This window comes from Drosophila santomea, chromosome X (assembly GCF_016746245.2).
Source record: "Drosophila santomea strain STO CAGO 1482 chromosome X, Prin_Dsan_1.1, whole genome shotgun sequence".
Lineage (NCBI taxonomy): Eukaryota > Metazoa > Arthropoda > Insecta > Diptera > Drosophilidae > Drosophila > Drosophila santomea.
Window position 1 is genome coordinate 12073899 of NC_053021.2, and position 15830 is coordinate 12089728.

Genomic DNA, 15830 nt, shown 5'->3' on the forward strand with positions numbered 1-15830 from the left:
GCTGCATGTTTATGTGCGTTAATCTGGGTGAATAAATTAAACACTTAGGCTTGGCGAAATGGTTGGCATAAAATTGATGAATCAACTTTCATAAAAAATAACAGTCTAACTCATACCCCTTACTTTTACCTGTTCATAGACCGCATATGGCATGTGCTGTATTGCCATGGTTTATGTTAAACCGCTTTAGACCGCAACCGTTGACCATTGAAAAATAAATGCATACTTTTAATTTAACTTCTTTTGTTCTGAAAGCGATTTTCATTGAGGACAATGAAGTAATCCTTTAACAAGTAAAATCTACACTTACTGACACCATTTCTATGGGCTATATAAATGGTATATAGATTTAGTTAGGATCTGGACTTCAAAGGCTTGTGCATCATGAGACGCCGACGAACGCATCCGATGGCCTCATCCCAGTTGTGCGACGTCTGCAGATCCTCAGCCTTGGCCAATCGCTTTGCCTTGGATGCGACACCCTTGCGTTTGATCGCCTTCTTCTTCGACAGCTTATTAACGCCAGATGCCAGTTTATCCGGTTGCAATTTGCCCGCGGTTTCCGTGGCATCAGTTTTCTTGTTTCGATTGCATTTGCCCGGATTGCGCATCCGTGCGCTCTTCTTCATATCCACACTGGCCATCGATAGAATTTGCCGGATGGATCGGACACGCCTAACGGCCGGTGGCGTAAAATTTCGTATCCGGCGACCGGAAGCTGGTGATACCCTGGAAAATTTGCGATTCGGCTCCGGCGGCACGCGCATAGCTGCCACTTTCGGTGGCAAATCCAATAGATTATCGTACTTGGGGCGCCGTTCATTCAGCTGCCTTCTGAGGCGTGACGGCTTGGGTGGCGGCTTGTAGGATTCCAGGGTATAGCGGGTGCTCTGCTTGCCGCCACCCACCGAGGAGCGGCCCAGGGACCAGAGACCCTTGCTCTCCTTCTGGAAGGCGCGGTAGATGAGGTGACGTGGCACGGGAATAGGCAGTTCTGCATGACGTTGCTGCAATAGTTGGGAGATTAGTTGAAAGAAGTTGTGGTCTCTGGAGCGTTTCGATTGAACTGGCTTACCGAATCGTATAGCTCCCGCTGGCGCATACTAAGTCCTGGCCAAGTTAACGCCGCTCGTTCGAGCCCCTCATCGATGCTGCAATTGTGCATGATGCACAGTTCGCGGACACAGTTGTAGAACTGCAGCGGACTCGCATCGCGTGGCTTGAAGCGGCTCAATGCCTTGATAAGACGAGCACGCTGCTCCCGTTTCTGATCCTCCGTGGACTCCGGGGCGGATGGTTGACAAGTGTGTCCTTCCTGGTCCTTGGCCATTGTGGTGATGTACTGTGCACTGCGATACTGTGGTTGGGCGAACAACTCAACTGAATTAACACTATGAATTTTCTTGTTTTTATTTTTTTGTTCGTTCAGCAATCTGGCCGGCGATTTTTAGTGACACATTGAGAATTTTAACTGATACAATAACAAGTGAGAAAGTCAGTCAGATAATGTCTATCCCGGGCCAGCACTCTGATTAAAGTGAATTCTGGGCCAGTCTGTAGTAACTGACTTATCGAAAGTGAAAAGGCAGTGGCTACTATGTAGGCAGAAGCAATTACAAAACACCATTATTGTTCTGTTAAAATATAAAAAAAAATATTGTAATAAAACTTTAAAAAAGGGATGCAAATATTTACTGAGCTGAACAGCTGGACACAATGGGTATGCATACATTGCAACGATCGATCGACATATAACAATGATATAACAATGAAATAGGCAAATCCAAAGGGTAACGAAAATTAAACAAAAAGCTCGATTGATCTGAAGTTGAAGTAGAAACGGAAATGACTGACCTATCTTAACTAAATTCTTGCGCTATTCAATTCAAAGAGGTTCTGGGAAAATCAGGGACATGCTAATTTCCTGGCAATAAGTAACATAATAATAGGTTAAAATTGGAATTTTACAAACAAAATTTTTAATGCAGTTTAACTTTACCTCTTATTCGTTAGTAAATGTGTATTTAGGAGTTTGCGATCGGCTTTTACTTTTTCGCTTAACCCCTTTTTCCATTAAAAGTTGCTTGGATTTGTGGTGGCCCAAACTAAAAATGGCTGCCAATGGGTTAAATGTGCCAGAAGCGCACCTTCTCTTTCTCTCGCACTCTAGGGGCACTATTTTCATCCCGCACACACACACATATGTATATACGCACGGGAGGGTTAGCAACCCTTACCGCTTGCACGTGTGTGTGTGTGTGTGTGTGTGAGTTCTCACCCTCAAAAAAATACAAGAGAAAAAAAAACAGAGGCATTTGTTCGACCATTAAATGCGTTCAGCCAAGAACTACTACAACAACGGAAGGGTTAAAAGGTGGAAGAGTAGCTGAAGGAATAGGAATAGGAACAGGAAGAGGTTGAATAGTGTGTATTTCTCTAGTTTTACTGCTCGTGCGAGTGTGTGTGTGCGTGTGTGTGTGTGTGTTTGTTTGTGGATGTCCTTAGCTGAAATCGAGCTAACCCTACCCATAAAAATAAATAGGGGAGGGCGTAGAGGCAGCCAGCACATACACCACGCCTCCTCTGCGGCCAACACTGCACAAAAAAAGTTTGTGAGTACTCAACTTACAGAACAAACTTATTTAAGTAAACTTAAGATCATAGATCATAAGATCAAAATCATTGCATTTACTATTTACATTTACTAATAGTTATAGTAGACTAGTTTGATTTCTGTTTTTTGCTATTACTTTATTTTCATTTTTCATCTTTCTTACTGCATTTTTCTGGCAGTGCACATTTTAGAGCCTTGTCTTTGGGCTTTGCGTGTTCCGATTGTTGTTTCTGTTTTTGGGGGTTCTCTGTAGCGATTTTCCAACAAATATTTGGACTATTCGTAGACATCCAATATGCATGGGCTTTTCTTGTTTCTGCTTTATTTTTTTTTATTTTATTTATTTTTTTGTAGCTCAGAGAAGGCCAGAAAGGGAGGGCAATAGGCCGTAGGAAAGTGCAGGGCGGCCATTGGAATGAAGTTATAGTACAGGTAAACATATACATATGTATGGATGTATGTGCATATATAAAATGCACTTGCCCGTGTGTACATATTTGTATATATATGTACATATATATCTCCCTTTTGGCCCAACGAATCGCTGGAGCGTGCAGTGTGCGAGCGAGATGGGCTGATTGCCAGTGGTGGGGGAGACAGGGGTCTTTTTTTTAGTCATGTCTCGTGTGAAAATATGTTTCTTTCATCTTTTTTTTCAATTTTTTTTTTGTATTTTCTCTTTACACAATTTGCATTTGCGCAAAAAGTGCAAAAGTTGACACACGCAAAACTCGGCAGCTTATTAGTGTCAATGTATGCGTTTGTCTGTGCGTGTGTGCCTGTGTGTGTATGGGTGTGTGTGTGTGTAAGGATGCACACATATGCGTCGCCATTTTGCCGGCCAGTTTACCCATTTTTTGTTTTTTTTTTTTGTTTGCACTAGCCATTTATTATTTTATTTGTATTTTCCTTTGACCCTACTGAGTCGAACCCCAATGCACTTAATGAAATTCTTTTTTAACGAATTTTCCCCCCTCTCTCTCTCATTCACTCACTCACTCTCTCTCTCTCTTTCTCTCGTTGCAGGTGAGTGGCGCTTTTTTATTTATTAATGGATTTTCCATTTACCCTTAAGAACGGTTTGACACAAGGATTGGCGGCCAAGGGAACAGCTTGACGTCATGCCAAAAAAAAAACAAACAAAAAATAGTAAAAAATGGTAAAATAAATATAATAACGAAAGCCTGAAGCTCCGTCGAAAAACTGTCGTAAAAAGTGAGCTAATTGGGGTAGGTAAGGTAAGGTAAAAAAAAAGTTAATGTACAAATCAATTGGAAATAATATGATATGGTTAATGAAAATGGAATTGAACTTAGTTAATGGACATTAAGGTAATGATGTGTAATGGCTAATTTAACGTCATGTTCAGTTGATTAAAAACGGTTAAAAGCTGAGGCATTTTTTTTTTTTATTAAATTGAAGGCAAAAAGAGCGCAGAAGAATCATACTTTAATTTGAAGCACTGCACTGTTTACCGAAAATGTTTACTAATAATAATATTGCAGCCTCATCTGGGGAATCCTTCTCATATTTTTCCTCTTTCCTCTCACATTTTTGTGTGGGCTGCGAAAAAGTTGCGAGTGTCAACAAACAAATCCAATGGAGGCAGTAGAAGTGGTGTGCAGCACTTTTTTTTTTTGCATCTTGTGGCAATCGAAAGAACCGAAAAGTAAACAACAACAAAGTAGCAAAGTAGTGGGGCAAAATCAACAAGTAATAAACATTTGAATATGACAATGTTGTGGGGAGATGTGAAAAGATGTGAAAGGCGCAGATGCTTTCAGTTCGACGCCAACTGAAAGTAAGCCTTGTAATTAAATAATATCCATATGTAATTAAACTTCATTAAGAGCTTCAACTGGGCGGCATTTTTTGCTTACGCTGATATCGAGAAATATTTCTTTTTGTTTCTGCTGAGGCAATTTCCGCATTTCCGCAGATCTTCTGCTGCTCGGCAAGTGTTGTGCTTTTGGCATTTTCCAGCTTTGTGGAATGAGCCCAGCTGCAGCCCACAATTCCTTCGCAGCACCTACACTTTGGATGCGAAAGCTACTCGGCAGCCTCCCACTAATCTACTCGCTGCTCAACTATGTTAGTTCTTGACTGGGGTTACTCTTTCACTTAAACAGTTTAAAATATTTGAAAAATATAAATAAGCAACTGTAGATTGCAATAGTTATTCCTGAATTTATATTTATTTACTGCACTTCAAGTTCTAATATTTTTAAGTACTCCGCATTAAATCGAAAATTAGGCTGCAGTTCTGGCGAATATTTTCCTTTGACTATTGCTCCATTATCTAATTTAGCAAATTTTGACAGTGCATCAAGAGCTTGTCTTCTCATAGTATCAGAGGCGTTTTGTCTTTCTTCCGACTGCAAATGCAGCTCTTGATGTGTTTGTTGTTGTTGGAGCAGCAATGATTGTGGCTGTTGCAGTTGCAATTTTTTTGTTGCTGTTGCACTTTGGTTTTGGCTCTTGCTGCACGCAGAGCACGCATTTCCAGCGTGAAATGCAATTTCTGCGCTAGAGGAATTTCAATTGTGTTGGTGTGGCCCGCAGGGGGATGAGTGCGGGAGGTGTTCTTCCCAGTCTTCGACTCGGACTAGCGTGCACTTGAAAAAATATTTTAAAAAACCATTATCAATGTGGTTTACTCTTTTTTGAAGAGAGCATTAAAAAAATTTGTTTGATTGCAAACTAAAATGGAATGTATAGATTAAAAAACGGAATGTCATCTCAGGTTTCAAATATCCTAATAATTTCTCGCAGTGCATGCATGTGTATAATTTGGTTTTCCGTTTGCCGTTGCAACTCCCGCAACTGCAGCTCAGAAACTCTGAAATAAATGGATGGATGATGGGCCAAGTCAGTCTTGGTCTTCAGTCTGCAGTCTTCGGGCCGCAGTCCTCAGTTTGCAGTCTTCAGCTTGCAGTCTTCAGTCTGCAGTTTGCAGTCTTCGGCTTTGGCTTAGACCCGGTTCAGTTTTGGCGTTCGTCAGTTTGTCAGTCATTCAGTCAGTCAAACGCACGACGCTCACGCAGAGCACGCAACTTGAATTGTCTTCGCTTGATTCTTCGCCCCGTTTCTTCAGTCTTCAGACGTGCATCCTTCTCTTCTTCTGCCGCATTTCTTCCGCAGCCGCACAGCTTCCATTTTTCTTCACCCGTTTCTTGTTTCTGTGCACTTCTTTTAATGTTAGTTGAACTTGGAGGCCACAGCAAATTGCAGCTCTTCTAAACAACATCCAAGACGTCAAAATCTGTGGTTGTTCTGGAAGATTTGGATTTTGTGCGGGTGTGTTCTTCTTCGCTATGCTGCAGTCCGGTCTTCCCGTTCTTCTGGCTGTTTCAAATCGAAATAGAAGGAATAGGGGAAACAAGAGGAGCAGCGATCTCTTTGATCTTGATAAGCAAATCAAAGTGGAGCATGAGAAGAATTGCTGAAGGAGAATTGCGGAGCAAAGATATTTGTGTCATGATATCAGATCTGGAAATGTTTTACTTTAAAGTTTTATAAAGTTTGTTGCCCAATTTCTATATTAAATTATATTTGCAGATTGTAAATGTTTTCGTATCTGAAATATTCTGATTTTTTTTTTACCAGAATTTGTTTTTTTGTGTCCATAAAAGTATGCTTTAGTTTTCGGTCAATATTTAAACTTTTCTCTTAAGAGATCAATATTAAGTTGATTTTGCTTCTTTAATTTTTTTGATTTACTGATATTTATAGTCGCATAATAACAGAAAAGCAATTTTCGGCAAATAATCATCAACAAAAATTGGAAGAAAAGTGCAAACAAATTTAATTTTTTTTTGAAAACACATTTCGATTGGAAATTTAATTACGAGATCAACGAGGTATGGCATTCCATATTTGGACCACTATTTCGAATGCTGTGATAAAAATTCTGATAATTTTTTATCCCGAAAAACAGAAAAACGATTTTCGCCAAAAATTCAATATTTACGATTGGCATTTTCGGTATTTCTTGGCTGAAAATGGTCAGAAATCGAAAATAATTACAGTTTTGTACTCCTAATTACCAATACTAACCAACCAAATCACTTTTTGACCGACTGTGTCAAAATAATTTTTGGCCATTTTTTCGCATTTTTTGTAAGGGGTACCATCATCAAAATTTGCAAAAAATGTGAACAACATTTTATTTTTTTCTGAAAACAGTTCGATCGGAAATTTAATTACGAACTCAACGAGGTATGGCATTCTATATTCGGACCAATATTTCGAATGTTATAGTCGCAAAAAACGGAAAAACGATTTTTGGCATTAATTCAAAAATCATCATTAAAAATTGCAAAAAACGTAAAAAAAAAAATAATTTTTTCTGAAAACACAGTTCGATTGGAAATTTAATTACGAGCTCAACGAGGTATGCCATTCCATATTCGGACCAATATTTCGAATATTCTGATCAAAATACTGATATTTATAGTCGCAGAATAACAGAAAACAAATTTTCGTAATTGTTTGAGGACTTGAAAACTTGAAAGTAAATTTCAGCATTAAGTGGATTTTATCATTTTAAATTGGATTTTATCAATAAAATTCCTAAATGCCAGGTTGTTTCGTACCTTTAGTACCTTAAAAACACTCATCCCCAACGGAATTATTAAAATTACCATTTTAACTGATGTGGATGTGGATGTGGATAACCCCGGGCAGCAGATGTCGATAAAGATGAATACAAACAGGCAAACAAGCAGTCAACACGAAACGAATCAAAGGATCAAGAAAAAACAAAAAGTTGCCAAAAAAAAACGTAATTTATTCATTTCCAAAAATGTTGAATATGTATTGGCGTTTATATATATGTACATACATATATCGACACTTTGCGAGACGCGTGCCCGCAAATACAGAGCGGCAAAATTGGCTCCTTTTTGGGCACGTTCCAGCTGGCTTCGGGTCTTTTGGTCCTTGGTGCTTGGTACTTGGTCCTTGGTCCTGCCCCTCACTTATGTTAATTATATTCGCCATGGCTAATTATGTGACCAGAAGAGACCCGACCCTCCTTAGAGGGTTAAGGACCCGCCGGAAAAGGGCCATGGCGGTAAATCGAGTAATTTTCATGGCAATTTCTGCGTAATTCGCTCAACCAGTCGTCGCATGTCTGGCGACAAATGCCGGAATCTATAAAATAAATAATAAAATAATGTGCGCACCCTCCAAGGAAAATGGAGGGAGTGTCCTTCCGCACTGCTACTGTCGCTGGTGTAACTATATAATTATCGTAATTATTTTAATTGTACCTCGAAGAAGGAAAACAACAACAACAAAAAAAAAAAAAAAGGAAAAACAGGAGCGAAAAACGCAAGCCAGAGTGAAAATATAAAATATGTAAACAAGGATCGAAAGCGACGGCATAGACACGAGATAATGCATAATGAATTTTAATTGAAATAATGCAAAAGGTCATTGGGTTCGTTTAAAACGAAGGGTTCTCAGCATTGAAGGGAATTTATATTGAATGCTAAGTTGGGAATATATTATCATGGATTTCTATTGAGAGTTAATAAAAACTATTATTTAATCTTAACATAGTTAATTTTATTAGTAAATAGTAAAAATGTAAAGTCATTTCAATAGTATTTTCTGATTCCTCATACAATTTTCCCTATACAATGTTTGCACATTAATCAAAGCATTCCCCAATATGCCAACTGAATTTGAGCATTGATACGAGACCCGATAATTTTGCATTGGCTTCCCGACAGATTCTCCTCGGCAGGCCGGCCAAGTTCTATATCTTGTGGCTGCCCCACTCTGCACTCCTCTTGTGGTTGTGGCCAACTGAGTTGTGCCCTGCAACTGGTCAAACCACAATAACTGCAGGTCCAAGACCTTCCAAAAAAAAAAAAAAAATAAAAAAATAAAGAACGAAGCAGGCAGGCAGGCAGCAGATAAAGGAAAAAGGCCATAAAAACTGCTGTTCCTACTGCTGTCCGTATGTCCGGTCGTCCACTTGTCCGTATGTCCGCTTATCCGTGTGTCCGCAAGTCCGTATGTCCGTCCGTGGAGTGTCCGTTGCTGCTGGCTACTCTTTTGGTGCTCTTTTTTGTCGGTGGTCCTGCCACTCGCGCCTCTTTTTGTTCTCGACTTCTCGACTCCTTTTTGGACCGCAATCAATGTGAAGTTGGCTGCATTCTTTTTTTTTTTGTGTCCCTTCTTTTATTCCTTTATTATTTTTCCCATTGTTGCCTTGCCTTCACTGGCCCCGTTTTGTTGTGTGTGGTCAGTTTTGGTTTGCTGCCTGCTGCCTGCTGCCACGGCTGCCACTGCTGTTTTGGGTCCCCGAGTTGATTACTTAATTCTATTGATGACGTTTTGACTGATTGCCTTATGAGCTTTCACTTTTTTGTGCTGCAGACTGCGGAGTGTGCGGCTCAGTTATTAACTGGTGCCGCTGTTATGAATTATTCATGCAACAACCACAAGGCGCACACTTTGTTGCCGCCTTGCTGAACTTTTTTCCTTCGCTCGCCTTCGATGTCCGCTGCTCTGGGACTTCATCAGGCGATCCGATCCGATCCGATCCGATCCGATTCGATCCAATGCGATGCAATCCAATGCGTTGCGATGCAATGCGATCCGATCGGACAGTCGTGGTCTTGGGTATCAGCTGGGTCTCTGCTCTCGTTAAACGTTTCAATTGACATTGCTGATTACACTGGCCAGCAGGGATGGGGATAACCATTGATCAGAAGGATAAGTGTGAGCATGAACATGTGCTGGCTTCGTTTATATCGCCTCTGACTACTTAAACACACGTCTTATTAATCTGAAAATCTGTTTACTGTGCTCGTTATTACCTGGCATTTTTTCAGTGCATCTTAAGTGGGTTTTGCTGGGCAGTGTTTACCGCTAGATGACTTTATTAACGCCACTGGTGGCAACATCATCACCATCGTCATCACGACGACCAGCGGACTTGCAATCAAAGTCGCCGACAAAAGTTCCGCGCTCATGGACATACATATAATACAGTCGCACTCATACGTATATGGCGGGCATGATTTAGTGTCAGGCACGGCGAATTCCTTCACACCTGCTAAAGTCTCGCTGTCATGTCAATAATGTCGAAAATCCTACTCCCCTCTCTCTCTCTCTCTCTCTCTGAGCTGACTGTCTCTTTTACTCGCGAGCGGAGTGATACCTGATAATGATGTGACAAAACAGCGGTCGAGATTTTTTTTTGTAGCCCGCAGGCGAATTGAGGTGCATCTGAAAGGAGTTTGTGGCAAAAAAGAAGCCACCGCCCGAGGAGAAGTGGCTAAAAAAAATAAAAAGAAAAAAGAAGAAAGAGTTACTGGACGACGGGGTTTACCCCCCTTTTGGCTGTCATTAACGTGATGTTGTTGCTGTTGCTGTTATGCGTTATTACGCGTGCGCAGCGGCTAAAAAATGAAGGAAGAAAGGCAGGAAAATATCAGGAGGTGTGGAGTGGCTGCTTTGGAGGCTGCTACTAGTAGTAGCATGGTGGTACTATGTACCTGTGTCTGTGTCGGTGTCGGGGTGTGTGTCCCTCTCCTTTTCAGATATCGCCTGCCAACGCTAAGCTAAAGTGACATTTTGACAGCGATGCGTGATAAACGACGAAAAATGGCCAACTTGGCCACATGGCCTTTGTTGTGGGTTATTTTCGTGGGATTTGGCTTACTTTGGCCTTTAGCAAAAGTCACTTTTTTTTTTTTTGTTTCGGAAGGTTTACGGCAAAAAGGAAAGTTGCTAAGGAAAGGAAAGTTCATGGGTTAAAAATCCATTTTCTTTTTTTTCAAGGATTTTAAGTATGAGTTAAGCATTTAAATTGAAACGCTGACATTTCCTTTGATAAAAATTCTTTTAACAAGAGTTCATAAAATATAATTTTCTAAAAAAAATTAGGTTTTGCTATACTCGAAGTATTTTTTTGTAATATTTAATCTTTGAGATCTATGCTATTTATTCATCTGTTAAAGGCTTAATGCTAAGTGTGTTTTACTTGATTTAATTTCTTGTATAGCAGCCGCACCCGCACAATCATGAGTTGTGCTCCACAAGAGCCATGAGCTCCCCACCCCCATTTAACCCCCGTCCCTCGATTTTAACCCCTGTGCGCCTGACAATGCGTCCGCTGGAGTCGCATAAAAATGTTCGATGCCTGGCAAATAAAAAAAAAAAACTATGAAAACCTCCGGAGCACAAACACGCCGAGACAACTAGAGTGGTGGGTGGGAGGGGGGTGTGATGGGTTTTTTTTCCAGGAGGGGCCGTTGGGGGCTTTAGGGGGTTAAAGGGGGCTTGACACGAGCACCACACAGTGGTCGCGTTTTTTAAAACGCGAACAAAACGCGTGGGCGCACAATAGAGTTGTTGCTGTTGCTGTTACTGTATTTCTTCGTTTTTTATTGTTGTTGCTGTTGATGTTGTAGTTGCCGTTGATTGTTGTTGTTGTTGTTGGGCGGCTGACTTGAGAGTTTGACTGCGCCGCTGGATTTTGACATTTTCTAACACGCGCCTGCCAAGCGGCATAAAAATTGACATATTATAATGTCATGGCGTCCCCGATTTGCGCCACTGCGTCCAACAAACATGCCAGCCCAAGGCAGCCAAAATAAACTGCAGGAAAATCTCTCAATCCGTCAACGGATTCTGCGTGGGTGGGCGGCAATGGAAATCCCGCTGCGGACGGAACGGTACGGTACGGGACGGGGCGTGGCAGTGTGGAAAATCGAAGGCGCAGGCGCACACACAGATAGCCAAGTTTTGTTCGAGTTTTGTTTGTTGTCGTTTTGTTTTGACACAGTTGTCGTTCAGCTGGAGTTTCCTCTTCGGAAAATCCATTTTTTTTCTATCATTTTCAGTCCTTGAACGCATTTTTTTGAAGTTTTTGATGCATTTAGTGGCTAGCAGATTCTTCTTCAAAACCTTAAAGAAAACTCTTATTTAACATATCACTAAATATTTTTTAAAATGCTGAGCTACTTTACATATCTTATTCCTAGTTTTTTTTAAGATATACTAAGTATTAAAGCTGTTTCTTTATGTCTATTATTATATTTATATTTTCTTTGAGGAACCAGTAAGCTCAAAAGCGATTGTTGGGTTTTTTTACGAGTTAAGGAAACACATTTGACTTTCCGCAACGACTGTCAGTATATCCGAGATAATTTCCGTGACAAAACTGTCTTGAACAACTCTCAACCCACAAGTTTCTGGAGGCCCCAGCTCACGCACTTTTTCGCAGCAGTTTTTTCTGTTTCTTGCGAGGTTTTTTTTTGCATTGGGTTTTTATACCCGTTACTCGTAGAGTAAAAGGGTATACTAGATTCGTTGAAAAGTATGTAACAGGCAGAAGGAAGCGTTTCCGACCATATAAAGTATATATATTCTTGATCAGGATCAATAGCCGAGTCGATCTGGCCATGTCCGTCTGTCCGTCCGTCTGTCTGTCCGTCTGTCCGTCTGTCCGTCTGTCCGTATGAACGTCGAGATCTCAGGAACTACAAAAGCTAGAAAGTTGAGATTAAGTATACAGACTCCAGGGACATAGACGCAGCGCAAGTTTGTCGATTCAGGTTGCCACGCCCACTCTAACGCCCACAAACCGCCCAAAGCTGCCACGCCCACACTTTTGAAAAATGTTTCGATATTTTTTCATATTTGTATTAGTCTTGTAAATTTCTATCTATTTGCTAAAAAACTTTTGGCCACGCCCACTCTAACGCCCACAAACCACCCAAAGCTGCCACGCCCACACTTTTGAAAAATGTTTTGATATTTTTTCATTTTTGTATTAGTCTTGTAAATTTCTATCTATTTGCCAAAAAACTTTTGGCCACGCCCACTCTAACGCCCACAAACTGCCAAAAACTGTCCTTCGCACTTACACTAGCTGAGTAACGGGTATCAGATAGTCGGGGAACTCGACTATAGCGTTCTCTCTTGTTTTTTTTGTGGTCGGGACACAAATCGCAATTGAGTCTCTCAGTTGAGTTCAGTTGTTGTCTTTATCAGATTGTTGCAATTTTCTGTTGTTCAATGTTTTGCTGTTGTTGTTACGGCGATTCGTTGTTGTTTTTGTTGTTGTTGTTGCACAGCCCGCACTCTCTATGGAAAGATCTTTATCAGGCTTTATAGGTACGCTTTGGTTTTACCCCCAACGAAAGCAACAAACATGGCAGAAAAACATGTAATGAAAATTATGACAAGCCAAAATCCACAGTGAGCGAAAAAGAGAGCGCTATAGATGCACGAAAAGAAATCAGAAATCGTATTTCCACATTTAATCGGAGAATTGATTTTTGGCATAAGCTGATATTAAGTTCCAATGTGACCATGCGCTCTGCCAACAACTAGATTAGAGTGACCTTTTGTTGGTGTTTGCTTAGAGTTGTTTTTTTTTTATCCACTTTCAATGATTCCTTTTGTATTATTAGAATCGAGATTAGTTTAAAAAAAAAAGGGCATTTTTTTCTGTGCAAAGTTGGAGAAGAAAAATTGTAATGCGAAAAAATTATAATTCAATGGAAAATTGCGCCCACACACGCCTCACCAACAATTGTTTTTGGTTGTTTGGTTTCTAGCCTTATCGCTCAGCGGAAAACGTTGTTGTTCAATGTTGTCAACGTTGTTGCTCTGGTTATTGTAACTCTGTGTGTCTGTGCTAAATTCTTTTCATATTTGATTTTCTCCTTCCTGCCGATGGTGATGGATTTGCAATTGCATTAGGTAAATCCCACAGATCTGCTGCTTTGCAGTGACATAAAAGATTAAACGACCGATCTAGTTTAAGTTGGCTGTATCAAGATCGGTTACCAATCACGACATTAAAATTGGATTAAGTACGCATATATCTTTACCTCTTTTTCTTTCACTTCGCTCGTGATTCGATTAATGATCATTACAAATTACACTTGCCATTCGCCAGCGAACACGATTCGCTGCCATTCTTTCGCTTTCCTGTAAACATAATTACCATGATTTCTAACCGTCTTTTAATTAAATTAAATACGAACAAGCGTTCGCTGCATAATAATAAATTGCCGTCGATTGACGATCGTTAGCAGTAGTCGGCTGCAAAAGCGAAAGTTGCGTTCGCCAAATTGGCCAAGATCGCATCGCAAAAGAGCTCCTTCCTTCAGCTTCATATCGCAATGGCTATATCGTCACATACCGCCGTCTCTTTCTATTTTCCTGTCTCTGTCTCTGTCGCCGGTAGTCGTCGTCCTGCCTCCGTTGCTGTTGCTGTAAATTAAGATCGTGCGATTAGCGCTGACAGCGAGGCGAGCGATCGGGCAATCGGTCCATCGGTCGATCAGTCGGGGTAATCGCAAAAATCGGTCTATCGATCGCTGGTTTTTGGGTGAGGAGGAGCTTTCTACATTTTTAATGAGCATTTCAGCTGCACCATCGATCGTGAGCCAGCGGCATCACTCCCTCTCTCTCTCTCTTTCTGTGGCCAATCCATCTTTTTTCCAGTGGATCGCAGTTCATCCATTATCGAAATCGAAAAACCACAATACCTGTTCCGATTGCCGTGTGGGTGGCCTCGTCTGTTGTCTCTGTTATCGGGAAACCCCAAACGAAATGAAAAGGCTAAGCATTAAACTGCAGAGAAGTTTAAATCAATAAAATTACTGTTTTTATATTGGTAATAGTAGAATGCAAACGTTATGATATGATTATGATATAAAGGTATAGGGCAAATGAAAAGATTCCCAAGATGAGCCTTAGATTCATATGTATGTTACTTGGAGTTTTAATTTGCTCCACTGTTTCTTGAGGCTTCCATCTTTACTATTCAAAAATATGAAAACTATTTATTGATTTATTTGTGCTGGCCTAAAAGTACCATTTTAATGTTTTTTTTCTATTTAAGAGCACTGCCAATTTTGTGTTGGCCAGCATCTTCTTGGGCAGCCCGAGGTTGTTGTTTCTGTTGTTGCTGCTGTTGTTCATGTTGTTGACTGTGTTGTTCTTGTTGGATTTGTGCGGGTGCGGATACCTTGGCCAGGTCGCCTTGCTGTTGCTTTTGCAGTTGCTGTTTTGTTTTTCGCTGTGTTTTTCGAACGATCGTTGTCGTCGTCGTCGTCAGCGTCATCGTCGTTTGCAGTACCCAGTACCAAGTTCCAAGTTCCCAGTGCCAAGTCCCCAAACCCCAAACCCCAATCCTCAGTCCTCAATCCTCAGTCCTTGTCCTCCCAAACTGCCAAACATCTCGGGACTCCTTTGGGCCTGTCCGTGAGTGTATGTATGTGTGTATGTATGTTGGTCCGTTGTTAATTTGCGTTTTGTTGCATTTGTTGTTGCTGTTGTTGCATTGGTTGTTGTTGGCTGGCTGGCAAATTGTTACACGCGTTGCCTGCTTTGATGTCTTTATGGGTTTTGAATTTAGTGTTGGCCTGCCCCGCACAATCGTGACTGCCAGTCGTTGGATGGGGGAGGAACGGCGTTGCCACGAGGGAGAGTTCACGGTACACAGTAAAAAATTGTAATACCTTCGCATCCTCCCTTGCAATTATTCACTATGCTGTGATATGTAACGGTGTACTTTGATTTTGAGTCGCAAACATCGATAATTTGGTAAATATAATCGAGATGCAATGATTCACATTAATTTGAACTTGATTGACTTCTATTCCTAAAGAAAGGGGTATTTTACATTTCGGCGGAAATTGTTTGCTGTGTAACTGTGGCCTATCTACCTCACCCACCAACTCCCCCTCAGAAGACATAATCAAATGTGGACAAAATTATTGAGCAATTTAGTTTTACTTTATGGAGCAATTGCTTTGGTTCAGCGGGAACTTACAGGAGGTTTTGGGGATGGGGTTTTTGGACTCTGGGATCCCAAATTTTGCCGTTGGTGCTGATGCTCCGAAAAGTCTGCGGCATCACCATCACCATCCTCATCCTCATCCCCATCATCATCATCATCATCATCATGGCGAGATGATCATTCTAGGCCGCGTTTACTTTATGTTTATGCGGTAAATGGCATTAATGGATTTATAGATTCACGTTCCAGAGGTGGTGCCTCCATTTTATCCCCCCCCCCCCACTTCGTTTCCCTGGCTGCAGCTTGTTTGCGCTTAGTTTTGATTAGGATTTATGGCGATTTATGGCAGGCCTGTGGGTGCAAGGAGATGCTGCGGGTTGACTCCTTTTCAAGGCGCACTTTCTGCATTGGCAGGCCCTCTAAAACGGCATCAAT

At 41.0% G+C, this 15830-nt stretch overlaps 2 protein-coding genes across 2 annotated transcripts in view; one reads left to right on the forward strand and one right to left on the reverse strand.

Annotated features, from left to right (window-relative positions):
• The window catches only part of LOC120455884 (pneumococcal serine-rich repeat protein), a 117941-nt gene that overhangs the window by 11762 nt on the left and 90349 nt on the right, over window positions 1-15830 (forward strand). The gene's annotated exons all lie outside the window — the stretch shown is intronic.
• LOC120455885 lies at window positions 224-1546 on the reverse strand. Its single transcript, XM_039642378.2, has 2 exons — window positions 1076-1546; window positions 224-1007 (listed from the first exon to the last, which is right to left on the reverse strand). Exons 1-2 carry the CDS (start codon window positions 1328-1330, stop codon window positions 354-356), a joined length of 909 nt encoding a protein of 302 aa, XP_039498312.1. The 5' UTR covers window positions 1331-1546; the 3' UTR covers window positions 224-353.